Source organism: Vulpes lagopus, chromosome 15, assembly GCF_018345385.1.
Source record: "Vulpes lagopus strain Blue_001 chromosome 15, ASM1834538v1, whole genome shotgun sequence".
Lineage (NCBI taxonomy): Eukaryota > Metazoa > Chordata > Mammalia > Carnivora > Canidae > Vulpes > Vulpes lagopus.
The window spans coordinates 7,025,064-7,041,224 of NC_054838.1; the positions used below are offsets into that span (position 1 = coordinate 7,025,064).

Consider the following 16,161-nt stretch of genomic DNA (forward strand, 5'->3'; position numbering starts at 1 on the left):
CTTAGATGTAAATAAAATCACTTACAATAGAATTTTAAACATTCAACAGGTGAATCTTTAGGGCCTCACTCACCAAAGGTCTTCTTTGGTGATATCACTAGCCTCTGTATTTAGTTTTACTCTGATTTCTAAAAATTAGTCCATTAATTACTATGAAAAGGGGTTTGAGAGTATTTTATCTAAAATACTAAGTTTTTCTCTCCTATTCCTAAGCAGCTGTTTAAAGTCAACTAAGAATCAAGCTTGAGAAAAGGAGTCTCCTTTAAGGTGCAAAGGTACTTCTCAACACAGATGGGGGAATAGGATGGAGCTGGACAGCCAGGGGGATGGGGGGAGATAGAGAGTTTTCCATCTCTGAGACACTATCATTCCCATGGACCATGGGGCAGGAACTCCCACTTCATCAGGCACATCCATTCCAAATTATGAACATAAACGATTATGAACATACCAATTTAATTTCTAACTACTCATCATTTGGATAATTCACACCATAGCTTCCTTTCCTTTCTTATTATCTTCAGCCCGACAGTCCTGCCTCTAATGTTCCTTGTAACATCTTCTTTTCCTCCGCCTTGCTCTTGGTTTCTTGATCTCACCCACGTTATCCAGACCTCTTGCTTTTCTCTCATCTTAACACTGGCCCTACCATGTGAGAATGCAGCCTGCTCTGCATGCTCAGTCTCCCTCACAGCTATGTCCATTCTCATCCCTCAATCCAGGCCCTGTGGTGGGGCACCCAGCCTCAAGACATGGCACTGGTCCTGAGCCAGTGTGCGTCCCAGTTATACCTTAGTTTCTGCAACAGAAGTCATTACAAACCAATAGACATTTACAACTGGACCATCTGCAGCATAAGCCTTAATACACAGGAAAACAAAATGCTTACTCGTCATTAAAGCCTCTACTTAATTTATCTGTCAACAATCAATGTATTTATTACCTACTGCCTCCTTGAATAGATAAGAGTGACAGACACTGTTGGGTCCCTTTTAGGAGCTCTAGTTCAAACTAGGCTACTTAGAACTAGGCAAACTAGTTAGTTAGTTCTAACTAGGCATACTGGTTAGTGTGCCCATCTCCTAGCTTCTGAACACTTTGCTGCTAATGGCTCATCTTCACCATCCTCAGAGGGTACTCCTGGGGCACTGGAGCCACTCTGCCATACAGAGAGCCACCCACAAGTACTACATCCCCACCGTCATAGCCCAAAGCCAGGTACTGACAGCCTGGGAGGCTCTTCATCTCAAGGGGACCCAGTCGCTGGGGGTGTGATTTATACTCCAACACCCCTCCTAAAACCAGAGTACTTGAGGCCTTTCAGCCAAAAATCCCACCCTTGCCCGGTTCCTTGCCTTTCCCCATCCTGCATTCTCCATACCCTTACTGGTTGCTCCGTAGAACACTATTTTAATTGATCACTTATATTGAAAATCTTAGTTCAGGGTCTGCTTTTAGGAGGATCCAAACTAAGACAGATCAATTTCATTCTTGCTGTCAAAAATAAAATTGTTAAATATTATCTCTGGATGGTGAGATTCTGGAGTGCTTTCTTTTTTCTTCCTTGTAGTTTCTCCTCTCTATTCAAATGTTTTTTTCATCTGGAGTATGTATTTGCTTTTGTTAAAAAGAATATTTAAAATGCTATGAAGGGGATCCCTGGATGGCTCAGTGGTTTAACGCCTGCCTTCAACCCAGGGCATGATCCTGGAGTCCCGGGATCGAGCCCCACATCAGGCTCCCTCTATGGAGCCTGCTTCTCCCTCTGCCTGTGTCTCTGCCCCTCTCTCTCAATCTCATGATTAAATAAATAAAATCTTTTAAAAAATAACATAAAATGCTATGAAGAATTTTTTAAAATAATCACTCACAAAAGTTTTTTTTTTTTTTTTATGAAAAGGGCTTGCCTTGACTGATTAAATCAGACAATCCTAATCAACCTTTAACATATTTAATGAGCAAGATCATAATTCCAAATGTTTCAATAGAGACAAACCCCTTTGCATGATTTTGAAAATAATATGAACTGTGATTATAGTAGCATAAGTGCCACTACTTCCACTTAGTCCAGCCACATAATTAAGCACAAAACCTTTTTTAACTTTATTTTCAAAACTATTTCTGGTAAGAAGTATCTGATAATTAACATTTTTAAATCCTCCTGATTACAGTATGTTATTTTATGACCCCTAAAACTCTGTGTTGGTGGAAAAATACAATTCTCCCATTCTTTCTCATTTAGAGTGACAACCTCTGGGTCATTGGTCAAATATATACACTTTCAAGTTCTTTACTAATCACCGTGCTTCAACCTGAATTTCTAAAGACATAAAAGCTCACATCATTAAGTCAAAAAATTGTTGTTAAAGAAACATTACAGGATAGCAGTAATTGAACAAAATTGAGCAGGACTCCTACAAGAGTTTATTTCATCTTTGTTTAAAATAATAATATGTTAACTTCTGAAAACACTGGGTGAAAATATTTGAAACAGGAGTTTGTTCCTGTCTAATTGGTGTTGCTGAAGCTTTAAAATGATCCTAGGAAAATGGAAATGAAAGCATCTGTAGGCAGTGTCTTGTCAACTGGGGAATCTGCATTTGAATCATAGAAGACCAAGAATTATTTCATTATTTGACCAGTTCTCTCAAATATGGTACGTGGATAGTACCAGTGTAGATGCCTAGGAGAGAACTTGACTCCTTACATACAATAGGTGCCACTGGGCATTAGGGCTTAAATCTTGAGAAAGGTGGCCCAGAGACTCAAGGTCCTGGCATCTTATGCCCATCACCTCCTGTCCCCTGCAGACAGCATCCATTAGACGTATCCCAAGGCTCTTCCATGGCCTGTTATAAATACTACCCCTTTATCAAAAGACTCAATGAGCCGTAGCCTGACCAACCTGGTTGGTCAAATGATCGAACTGAAAATGATCGTTCAATGCTTCGGAGTCTCCCCTTCTAAAATTTTGAAATGAGAATTATTTCCAAATAAGTCTGACACCATCAGGAGTGGCAGGACAGAGGCTAAGAGATGAGCCTGTCAAGCCAGACCACACAGGTTCAGATCCCAGCTAGCTCACTTACTATGTACCTGGATCTTCTATGCCTCGATTTTCTCATCTGCAAAATGGGAATGATCATAGCACCCACCTGATAGGGTAATTATGAGTTTTACAGGAAATAATAAGTCTGAAACGTTTCAAATAATATCTAGAAAATACTAAATGCTCAAGAATTGGTAACTACTGTCAAGGACCCTGCTCCATATACAAAGTAAATAACTGTAGAAATTAATGACTTTTTAAAAGATGCAATTATTCACTTGCACACACATACATGCATACACATACCACGTGTGCTAGGAGAATGTCTGCCCCAACTTTTCTAACCTTTTGTAAAAATACAACCAAACAAAAGCAGTAAAGGATGAACCACAGCATGCAGAAGAGTGTCTACAATGTGCCATTAACAGTGTGGTAAGGACTATTCCTATAAGCTGGCACCTCAATCCATGCCCGTATCTCCCAGAGGACTCCAGTATTCTCTGCCTTGACCGTTTGACAACAGATGGAGTCATAACTGGGACCCTTGTTAAAACCACCCACTGCTTCTACTGAAAACAAAGGGCATTGCTACTTGTAAGTGGCAACATGCAAGACTAGGATCCACTAGGATCATCAGCACAGTGGGCAAGAGTGCCTTTAAGCATCCCAGCTGCCCCTGAGGTGGAAGAAGAAAGGTCTTAGAATCCAAATCATTTCCCCTCCCCTAGAAGTGAAACAACTTACAGAGAAAAGGACATCTAATCATATTTTCAGAGAGGACATGCATGGTCATGTAGAATTAGAAGAGCTCATGTTACTGAGAACTTACTTTGTGCCAAGCACACTACTAGGTCCTTCACATGCTTTTTCCCATTTAATCTACCCAACGTCCAATGTGGTAATGTGCTGCTCCCAGGTTGGAGACTACCCCGCCAGCTCTCCCATGCCCAGGTCTGGTAGCCTGCCTTGCTGACTGAGAGATCACAGAGCTCCTCCTGCTACACCAGCCCGGCCCCTGCCATAGACTAAGGAGATCCTCCCACAGCATCCAGTCATGCACAAAGACCACCATACCTCCATACCCACCATACCCATCCAGACTGTCTACAGCAATAGAATCTCTGGCATTCCCAGGGTCATCCAAGAATGGGGGCGGGGAGGGAAATACAATAGGAAAGTTCAGAGGAGTTAACCCCTAGGGGTAAACTCCAGCCACTGAGAAGTAGAAAACAGGTGAGAGCCTTTCCTCCACCCACCACCGCCCCAATAAAGAACTGGATTCAAGCCTCTCCAGGTCTCTAAAAGCTTCATTTTTCCCAACCTCTAAAATAGATTCCTTTCTTTTCCTCAGGGATATGATGAAAAGCAAAAGCAATCATTTGGTTACAACCACTTACAAAAGGGGCTATTCTGAGGCAGAGGGTCCTGTCAGCTCTCTGAGAATACCCCATAAAACCAGCTGGACTTCCTTGTAGGACTGGGGCTGCCCTGTAATAGGCCACCTTGTATGGGTGCTCCCTCCTTCCCCGTCTCCCAGTCTTCCATTCCCAGGACAGCACCTCCCCCAAGTAACATGTGCATGGCTAGCTCCCACGCTTCGTTGGAATATTACCTCTTCCCAGACCACCCATAACTCCCCAAAACTTCTGTATCTCTTCAGCCTGCTTTGTATTTTTCATAGGATTTAGCATTATATTGTATATGCATTTATTTTATTATCTGTCTCCCCCACTAGATCACCAGTTCTATAAAAGCAGGGACTCTGTTGTGTTCACTGCTACATATCCAAAATCTAGTACATGCGAGCATATAGCAGTTGATCAAGGTATGTTGGCTGAATGACTACTGAAGATCTATGCTTCTACATATCTTATTCCAAGAAAAAGATGGGTGGGGACAGGTAGGAAATAGGCATTTTCTCACAATATTAGACACTTGGGACTAGAGATGGCACCATCCAGAGCCGGCATCACAAACTGATTTCCCCAAAATCAAGTCAAAATCCTTTCCTGGGCCACCTGCCAACCTCCCTGGCTCCTAGTAACTGCTGGCTCCCTTCACCTTCTCACATCCTTTCGTGGCTTTCCCCTAGGCTACTTGATCTACAAGCTGGCAGCACAATGGCAATGGGTGGGCCCTTCCAGTCCTGGACAGCAGCCCATCACAGAGAGTCCGTCCCCCCAGGGACCCACTCAGGCCAACACACTCCACTCGAGATCCTTATCAGAGCCCATCAATCTATCTGTTAATTCCCAAGGGTTGGGGATCATAAGATTGAAACTTACTCTGCATTCCCGGCAGCTCTTAGTTAAAATCCTCTGGCCTTCTGCAAGGACTCTGCCTCCATAGATACATTTTGCTGTAACAAAAACAGAAAAATAGGTCAGTCATGCTCTGCAACTAACTGGCCTCAGAGGGCCACCCACTGAAGTGAATCCCACAGAATACAGATTCTCCTTGTGGGGCACCTGGCTGGATCAGTTGGTAGAGTTTGTAACTCTTCTCTGGGTCATCAGTTCAAGCCCCACATTGGGTGTGGAGCCTACTTTAAAAAAAAATAGAAATATTTAAGACATGGGAATATCTAAGACAATTGTAAGGACAATTGTTGGGTCCCCATCAAATGGTCATCTTCCATTATGTTCGCCATGAGTCCCTCACACTAAGGATATACAGCTATTTCAACGTCACAGCTGCTAAAGGAACTAGAAAGTGAATTGATGTGGTCAGAAGTTAAAATGAGGAAGCAGCAGTGGTCATCTCCATGGAGTATAATAGCAGAACCTTTGATTCTTACACTCCAGCCATAAAATGAACGAGTTGGTAAAAAGGGACTTATATATTCCATTCATCAGAACCTCACAATGCAAAAGGACACCTTTATTTTTCTGTGTTCGTGGGAGATGCATGCCCATACACTCGATGTTCCTAGTAAGTTCAAAAACCTTTGAGAAATACAAGCCAAAACAGTAAGACATTTATCAATGCACTGGAGAGACGCTTTTGAAAAGTGAGCTTCATAGGCTAATAGAGAGGCACAAAGTAGATAGGCCTTGTAGGAAAGGTAAAAGGATAAATGGAGCTCCCACAATTCAATTTAGGTTCCACTGAGACTCAGTCCTCAACTCAACTTGCTGACCCACTTTTGAACAAGTGCAGGATATATGTTAGTGTGATCTAATCCTAATGTGCCTCCACTCAGTTCTCCAGCCACATCAACAGGGAGACAAAGGCCTGCTCACTCCCTCTCCTGCACAGATGAGGATCCTTCTTCCATAGCATTTAGGAAGCCCTCAATTGAAGACACGCACTCTAAGGCATCTCTATCACCCACTATGTGTCTTACAAAAACCACCTCAGCCCTCAGAGTCTCCATTTCCATATTGGTTAAAAACAGGTTAATTTGGTAGTCTCCTAGTCCTACAATCTTCCAACTCTCATGGAACGTTCAAGTATATATAGACCTTAGCAATCAACTTGTCCAACACCCTCTTGTTAGCCACAGGAAGAGGAAAGCCCAGAGATCTGGTACACTTATCATGATCCCATAGTGGCTGCTGTGGTGTGCTACTCAGGTCACCCTCGACAGCTTAAGGACTCATTCCTGCAGCTGCTGGGGCAACTGATGATCAATAGCTGAGCTGAACAGTGGTCTAGGACTTCTCCTTGGTTGAAAAGAACCACCTCATCCAAAGTCAAATGTTCTTTCTAGGGTAGCCCACACACAATGAGTGGTTGGTAAAGGTAGGACAAAGTCCTGGGCCCTGGCCTCAAGTAGGAATCACTGTGAAAGGTCATTCCAGCTCCAGAACTCGAGGGATGACTGAAGGTTTTATAGTAACTGTATTACAGTTCAACTCTTCATCTGCCCAATTCTGCTTCCTTCAGGATCTCACTCTACCCCAGAACTGATCCTGATAGATCCCTCCTCATAAAGGACAAAGCACATCTCCATTTCAGAGTCTGTTTCCTATTGGAACCTGACCTGCAACAACCCACACCTAACTGGAATCTGTTCCATTCTAGTACCTCCTTCCATGTTCCATTCTAGCACCACTATACACCTAGCACCCATACTCTACCAACTGGGGTCCTTTTAACCTGTCCCTCTTACTCAATCCAACATCCAATCATGATCCAAATCCCAACAATGCTTCCTCCTTAAGTTTCTCAAGTCAACCTATTTTTGTCTAGTCCCTACACCTGCAACTATCTTCATTCCCAGCCCCATCTTTAGTACCCCAGAACCATCTCCTATGTCTCCCATGTTCTGGTCTTAATCTTACTGAGTTCTTCCCCATACAATGGTCAGACATATTTTGTTATAATATGAGGCCATGCTTTAAAATCATCATGGGTCACTAATGCCCTCAGAACATAGTCCAAATTCCTGAATTCAACAAAGCCATTCAGGTAGCTCTTCCTTCTCTTTCATGTTTCACAGCTTATCAGTTCCTCTGCATTTATTCCCCCACCACCACCCCAAACATTCAACCTCCACATATACCCTGGCCACACTTTCTCCTTTACATTTGGGATTTGCACACATTATCATCTTCTCCAGAAATAGGCTGCCTCATCCCTCCCTTCCCCTGGTAACCCCCCATTCTCTATACCCATCAATTTCAATGTAAGCCTGACTTCCAGCAAGAAGCTATTCTTGACTTCCAAACTGGTGAACTGCCCTCATTTTGTGCTTCTGTGGTACTCTGGATCTAGCTCTAACACCTCACATTTTCTCTCAGTTGCCTAATTCACTATACATCTCTGCTGCTAACTATAATCTCCATGAGGGCAGAAAACAGGTATATTTCATCATTTCATCTCCAGTCCCAAGCTCAGTGCCTCTCTGGACTTTTTGTTAATAACAATTAGTAATTTTAGAATTAGTGTGCCTATAGTTGGTAGTGAAAACCAGTCAAAAGTTCTGATTCTCAAATAAGAGTTCTTTCTGCTATTTAATATGATTTAAAACATTAAAAGCACATATCAAGAGTTTCAGAACAACAGAAAAAAGAAATTTTTCTAGATCAAACATTCTTCCCTTCCTTTAAAAAGTTATCCATGACCATTGTGTATGCCTCAATTTTCATGATCAATCAGTGGACCATGACTCATTGGTCCTAATGATGATGTAGATTCTCCTATATACGCACATGGTGAGACCACACATCCTCCAAGGGCCTGGAATTCCTGTCCAATAAACTCCCACACTCCCAAACACAGCTGCCAACTTGGCAAGATGGCTTGTTCCAGAGTGACAGTTCTGCTAAATGCGCTGGTGTCAAATCTGCCATCTGCTTCTTGGCCCAAGCTGGGAAGCAAAGAAATAGACTTTCTTCCTCATTTTGTCCCTTGCCCCCCACAAAATGCTAGGAGCACACTTGCTACCCTGTTTTAAGACATTTGCCTGATTCCTCTCCTCTAGTAGGAGTTTTAGGATGAGCCTGTCTGGAGAGAGTGAGGTCTTACTGTTTACATTCATGCCACACACAGAGTAACATCCCTCAAAATTACCAGCCCTGTATTAAAATGAAATGTCCACTGAACTTTATGTCCTCACATAGCAGGGTGCTTTGGGGACTATGAATGATATCAACGTCATGCTGCATGCCTCAGCCATTTACACTGGTGCAGGATGTGTAGGTGATTACAATATCAACTATCAATGAAATTCTCTGAGGACAGCTTTCAGGATCACCACTGGAAGTCACCCAAACACCCCCTGCTTTCTCATGTTCACCCCCATTTCTCTGACAGTACCCCTCCTATTCCGACACTGCCCTCCATATGCCTAACATCAATCCTCATTATCCCACCTCTTGATCTACAGCCAAAAGGCTTATTTTTGATGTCGGAGGAAATTCAAGCATAAGGGGAGTCAGGCTCCAGTGCCTTTGGCTGGGGCATTTGGGACTCCATTCCAACAGCTTTCAGTATGAGTAGAAATGTAAATGGATACCTGAAGCCCTTCATATCACACCGGGGACATGCAAACTAGAGTATTTCACAGTGTACGACCATGAAATTGAAACCTGGCACCAATGCAGACTTCTCTGTGATGTCAGAAACAAATGTACTGAGGATGTAGAGAAATAGTTATTCAACTACATCTTCTTGCACCCACAGACCCAGGCCCTTCAAATTTGGATCTGATTTCTCCAGGGCAATGAATGGACACTTTTGCCGTCTGGGTGCACACTATATAGACAACTGACAGGTAGGAGCTGGCACCCCTGTCAGATATGGACACTAGGTTGCTCTGTCTATATTTAGGTATTTGTACCTTACACACACTCCAGCCATCCCTTGGCAATCAGTGGGTCAGGATATCAAAACCAGCACTCTGTACTACACTCTGAAGGAGACAGGCAGCTCGGTTAAACACCCAGGAGTCCTCCCTGCCTCAATGAGTTCATTCATAGATCTGGCTCCAGATACCACCTCTCTGAGCAAGATGCCCGCATCACGCTGGTTGTCCCTGCAGTATCTCCAACTCACACATGCCCAACAGAATGTATTGCTCCCTGCACTATTTCTTCCACCTGTCTTAGTTCTGTTCATCACACTAGGAGTCCCCTACAGGCTCCTGTTCAAAACCTGGCAACTTCTCCCTTACAGATGCTCTGCCCCTCATTCATCTGTCTCACCCAAAAAAAAAAAAAAGTTAAGGAGTACCTACTGTGCGCCAGGCCTTTTGGTCATCACTCACATCCATCCCTTCCTTTTCCTCTCCCCAGGCAGTGGTGGTCTGTCGGCTTTATTACTTCTACATGGAATATCCCTGAATCCCATACCCACCCACCCTACCTCTGGCTTTCCCAATGCACCAGACACTGTGAAACACTTTGATTATGCCCCAGCCCTCCCTTCAAAACTTGCTTTTGACTACCAAAATCAATGCAATGTCTGCTTCCTTGATTTTTGCACATATTATTGTGTCAGATGTGTTCTCACCTACCTTGTCAACATGGCAAACTCCTGTTTATTTGATAACACCCTACTCAGCTGTTATTTACCCTGTGAAGTATTCCCAACACACACACACACACACACACACACACACACACACACACACACACAGTTCTGATGGAGTTCATTGCTCCCTTCTCTCTGCTACCTCTGCTTCTTACACAGTGTGCCTGTTACACAATACTCTGTTGTAATGAGGTGGTGCCTACATCTCTCTGGACAGCAGTGGGAAGAGGACATGGGTTAGGAGCATCAGCTCTGGAGCCAGAGACCACCTGGGTTTTATTTTGGCTCTACCAAGGCTGGAGACCTTGGATAAGTTACTCCTCTGTGCTTCAATTCCTCACCTGTAAAATGAGGATACTAGTGGGGACTGACTTTGGGCCACTGGAAGGGCTCAACGCACTGTCTGCCATAGAACAAACGAACCACACATGCACATTGTTGTACCCAGAGGGAAGGACAATGTTGGGAGAGTAAGAATGACTGCATGAGCTCAAAGGAAGACCATTGTCCTCACTCATCCGCAACCCACCTTTGCAGATTTCTACTTCTCGCCTACTGAAACCCTGTTACCAAAAAGACTTTTCTTTTTACCAGCTCTTTTCCTTTGCAATTGTTATTTTGCATAACTGCAGATTCCCTCTCCATCATCCTCTCCCTCCCCCCACCACCCCCATGATAGTTCTCAAGTCTGTCTACTGAAATACTAGTCTACGGGGTGCCGCTGTTCAGAGATTCTGATTTAGTAGGTCAGGGTGGGGCCTTTAGGAGTAAACTCCTACACCACTTCCTGGACCATCACGTCCACAACTGATGAATCTATAGAATGTTCTCTTGAGTTATTCCTGATGCTTCGGAAGAAGAGAGAAGAACATCATAGTACCAAGGTATGAAACCTGCCTTCTGAAAGCTACCTTGCTCTTGGAGACAGCATCAATGTCTGAGCCTTTTGATCAGAACAGAAGGACAAAGCACTTTTTCCAATCAATGGACTAAGACATGAACATTTAAACCAAATTCTTTCCTATTTCCAAACAGACACCCCCATCTGTAAATGCTGCAGCTCCTGAGGCCATGACAAGTGCATGAAAACATGATAAGTCAGCCAACAAAACCTTTTGCTCCTATGTATCAGATCCTTTGGCCTGAGCCAGATCAATACCTTTTCTCGGAGTTTCCAGAAACTGCTCCACCCAAACAGTAGCTTAGGAAACTATCTGGAAGGGGCGACCAAAGTAAATCTCCCTTTTTCTGATACGAAGGTACTTGGGACTTCTAGAAATTCTATCTATTAGTGTTGGAATTATGCTTTATTAATCGTCCTTCTCCTCTGCTCCAACTCTACTGTTTGACTCACCACAGTCATCTTCCAGAAGCCTAGAAATGTTTAGCTTGGCTCCACTTCTTCAGGGAGCACCCCAGGCCTACTGCCGATATCCTGCCAAACGCCCCAACACTGTCCCACAAGCCATCCTCTGTGTCCTGATAAAGTGCCTTCTCCACATGCCTAATGTGACTGCATGGAGAATTCTAGACACTGTAAATCACCTCTTTGCTTCAGAGGGCTCATTTATCACGACTCCAGGCACCAGCATTCAGTAACTGCCTAATGCATATTTCTGTTAAAAACTATGAAGAAACGAAAACCCTCTAAGCTAGAGGGTTCTTAACCTTTATAATTTCCAGACTTGCTTTATTATCATTTGTTTTTGGTTCCTTTTTTTAAACTAGTGTTCATTCACTTATTTTTATTACCATTTTGTTAAACTACAAATATACCAAACCACCAATCGGAGCTGAGAAAATTAGTTCTGTCTAGCTAAATTGCTATGAATTCCAAACAAAAGCAAAAACAGGGCAGCCCGGGTGGCTCAGCGGTTTAGCGCCTGCCTTCCGCCCAAGGTGTGATCCTGGAGACCCGGGATTGAGTCCCACGTCGGGCTCCCTGCAGGGAGCCTGCTTCTCCCTCTGCCTGTGTCTCTGCCTCTCTCTCTCTCTCTCTCTTTCTGTCTCTCATGAATAAATAAATAAAATCTTAAAAAATAAAAAAGCAAAAACAAAACAAAGAAAAACAAAAAAAGAAAAGAAAAAGAAAAACACACACACTGATGTCTTTGTGAGCTGTATATGAGCATGCTGGTAAAATCGAGTAACTTGCTAAAATATTTTTCAAAACAAAACTCTCAAATGAGTTGGAATAAAGAAAAGTGACTACCCCCGACACTTTTCAGAGGGGACAATGTGACATATATCAAGGGCCTTGAAAATGGCAGTGTTTGGCCCACTGGCCCTACTCTGGAGAACTGTATTTTAAGAAAATATAAAATACAAAATGTGTTTTCTATAAATATACATTACTGAGTAATTTGTAAGTGAAAAGTGGGAGAGCTAGATATCTAACAATTGGGGAATGGTTAAATAAGTAATGCAGGCAAGAGCCGAAAATTTTAACACCCTGAAGCTCATCAAAATGAAGTTAATACAGCTGGGCGGTAGACATTAAGGAGGGGACGTGATGCAATGAGCACTGGTGTTACCAAGGACTGATGAATCACTAAACTCTACCTCTGAAACTAATAATATATTATGTGTTAATAATTTAAATAAGTTTTTTTAAGAAGTTTATACAGTGTTCTTTAAAGCACAGGAATACACAAGTGATAACAGTAAGTCAACAAGGGTCCCTGCCTGGCTGGCTCAGTTGGTAGAGCCTACCACTCAACCTCAGGGTCGTGAGTTCAAGCCCTTACATATACAGATGTCAATAAAGTAGGATAGAAATTACCTGCACAATAAGATCACAACTTCACATGAAATAGAATTTTAAGGACAAACAGTGTATGTTCTCATTCATTTGGGGAATATGAATAATAGTGAAAGGGAATATAAAGGAAGGGAAAAGAAATGTTGGGAAATATCAGGAAGGGAGACAGAACATAAAGACTCCTAACTCGGGGAAACGAACTAGGGGTGGTGGAAGGGGAGGAGGGCGGGTGTTGGAGGGGAATGGGTGACGGGCACTGAGGTGGACACTTGACGGGATGAGCACTGGGTGTTTTTCTGTATGTTGGTAAATTAAACACCAATAAAAGTTAATTAAAAAAAATAAATAAATAAAAAATAAAAAATAAAAATGAAATCCACTGAAATTTCAAGTGTGATGGTTTCCAAGTAATAGTATAAGAGATTTTTCTGTCATCTTTACTCCTCTTTGAGTTCAAATGTTACACAGTAGACACACTGCTTTTATAATTAGAAAATTAAAAGATTAAAACACAAAACAGTTGAAGGACTCATCTATTCCAATGTCCAAACAACTTCTGAGAGACAGTATTCAGGCTTGTCCAGAAAACTCAAGATAATGGACTAAAAATAACTCACTTTTTAAACAAATTCCCAGGAGTTTTCCTCCCCTTCCTCTGTTCACAGTTATATAGAATATCAAGATTGGGGGGAAAAATGTTCTATATCTACCAATCTCTCCATCATGGGATCAAAGTATCACGTCAACATCTTGGCACCTGAGCTACCTGTATTGCCAGAAAGGACTTTTAAAAGTGCTTAAAACAAAGTTTCACTTTTTAGATCCATTCAAAGTACCACCCTCCAGGGTAATAGGTGTAATGTGCCAACCCTAAGGAGGAAGAATATTCAAAAGTCCCTTTTGAAAAAGTCCACAAAAGGTCTGGGCTGGTGTGACCAGACCAGCTATCCCCACTTCCACTGTCCTATTAGGAGACGGGGTGTTCTTGACCAAAAGCTAGACCATTGTGTTTTGAAGACCCAGTGATGTTATATTTTGGGTAGGACCTTGAGAATGATGCCAGGTTTCTAACCTAGCCTCTTGTTACAGAAGACCCTATAGTTTGTTGAGAGGATGATGGGCTTTGTAGTCAGGCACCAACTAGTTTCCTATCTCACCTCGGTCACTTACCAGGGTTGCGACTTTGGTAAGTTCACTTCCCTCCACTTCCTACAGAACAGGGATAATAATCCCCACCCAAAGGACTCAGTGAGCAGGAAGGAAGCCAATAGAAGGGAGGCACCTACATAGTAACTGGCACGCACCAAGCACTCTAAATGCCAGCTTTGACTCTTACGGCTGGCCTCCAGGCTCATTTCACTGTTTCATCTGAAATAGTGCCCTTGCAAAACAAAGAAAGAATATTTAAATCCTGTAACCTGGACAAGCCAACTTGGAAGGAAGTTGTTTCAGTATCTTAACTGAAGTTCATCTCGTAATTCCTAACAAAGGTCTTTTAGTAACTAGAAATCTGGCCAAGACCTCAAAAAGCCTAAACATAGGATCTGGCCCTTAACTTCATCATTCAGAATGAGCAGGACCAAAGCACATGGAGCTTTGGAGCTGTGATCAATACAACCCATTACACCAGGTGTCTGAGCCTCAACAGCTCTTAATCCCTGTGAACACCAGTTCCTGCTACCGAGAATGGAAAGAATAGTCATTAGAGTTGATATGAGATTTTTTTTAAAGAGCCTATGTAAAATATCTGTACATCTTTAGCGATTAAAACATTTAAGTTGGGGATCCCTGGGTGGCTCAGCGGTTTGGCGCCTGCCTTTGGCCCAGGGCGCGATCCTGGAGTCCCGGGATCGAGTCCTGTGTCGGGATTCCTATATGGAGCCTGCTTCTCCCTCCTCCTGTGTCTCTGCCTCTCTCTCTCTCTATGTCTATCATAAGTAAATAAATCTTTTTTAAAAATAAATAAATAAAACATTTAAGTTCTTCTTGTCATATATTTAATATCCACTTTCGGTACTTCACGTCCTCAAAGCTCATCAGTTGGGGCCTGAACATTAGGAGGGGAAAAAAATCTCAAAGCACAGAGGACCACTCTGACCCTCAGTCAGTACTTACGTCGGCAGACCTTACAGCACTGGCCAGCAATGTGCACGGGGAGGGAGTCCGGGGAGCAATTGAGAGGGGGACAGGACATCCTCCGACATTCGACAGCACCACCCTGAAGAAGGAAGGACAGGGAAAGCAATCTCAGAAGTGCCCTTTGAAATTTCCCTTTGTGGCAAAAGCTCACATCTCATCTCAGAAACTTCATCAGGGAGAGAGAGAAGCAGCATGAGGAATTCCCACTCTACTCCAGGACCACAAATGAAGCATTTTCTCCAGCCCAAACGAACCTGGGCCACCTCCATTACTTTTCTGATAGACATCACTGGCTTCATTCCACCTGCCCGTGGGGGCTAACGAGATTAGGAAGAAAACAGAAGCCTGGTTTTACAAGAACAGAAATAACATCTTTTGCAGATGCTGTCAATCAGTATCGAGGCTCTAACAATCCATTTTTTATTTTCCCAAAGACAGTCACCAGATATTTATCAAGTAATTTCAATTGCAGAGTTCACATACTAATTTTGGGGGTGCTCTTGAATTCTCTGAAACAGAGGGACTAGACAAATGATGGATATCCTGAAAGTCGGCGGGGGGGAGGTATGTCTTGCAAGTGTCTCAAACAGGAAATGGATACCTCCTAAATTGTAATAAAAACATCTAGAAACTAATTATACACCCTTTTAAGATTTATCCTAAGAGTGAAAAGTTGTGAACGAAGCTAACCGTTAGGTGGCTTGAAAAATCACAGGAGTCCCTTCCTCCCCCTTCGATATTCTCAATCCTCGAATCCCAAACAGTAAGTTGGTTAGCAACAGTGTCAGGTCATCTTGGAGCGTGTTGTCACATGGAAGCGGATTTTAATTTCCAAGTGTTTAGAGATGAAATGGCACTCTTCCAGGTTCCCTTCACAATTGCCCTGGTTGCTAGGCAGGAGCTTAGTAGAAAGATCATACCGGCTTTTTAGAGCCAGCATTGTTTATTACAAGACCAGATTATACAGCAACTAGTGAAAATGCCCCCTTACAACTATGTTTATTAACAAAGAAGCTTACTTTGCAAGTGCAGTTCCGGCAGTGATCCCCATCAACCCAGGAGTCTTGATCTCTATAGAGAAGTCCACTCACTTGACAGGTCTTCTCGCAATGACAGTTTTCCAACTGACTAAGTCTCGTCTCTGCATAATTTAACTGCAAATAAGAGTTACTAGGTGTAATTTCTTTCATTCAGTTGCATTATCCTAACAAAGCTAATAGCCACAAGAAAAAAC

General features: G+C 42.8%; 1 protein-coding gene across 2 annotated transcripts in view; it reads right to left on the minus strand.

The window, feature by feature from the left end:
• NELL1 (neural EGFL like 1) overlaps positions 1-16,161 on the minus strand; it is an 812,163-nt gene that overhangs the window by 609,995 nt on the left and 186,007 nt on the right. For both annotated transcript variants that reach the window (XM_041729681.1, XM_041729680.1), the window contains exons 8-10: positions 15,947-16,081; positions 14,904-15,006; positions 5,335-5,408 (exon numbers count right to left, since the gene is read on the minus strand). In XM_041729681.1, the coding sequence (XP_041585615.1) occupies positions 5,335-5,408; positions 14,904-15,006; positions 15,947-16,081 (312 nt within the window). The remainder of the gene's footprint in view (positions 1-5,334; positions 5,409-14,903; positions 15,007-15,946; positions 16,082-16,161) is intronic.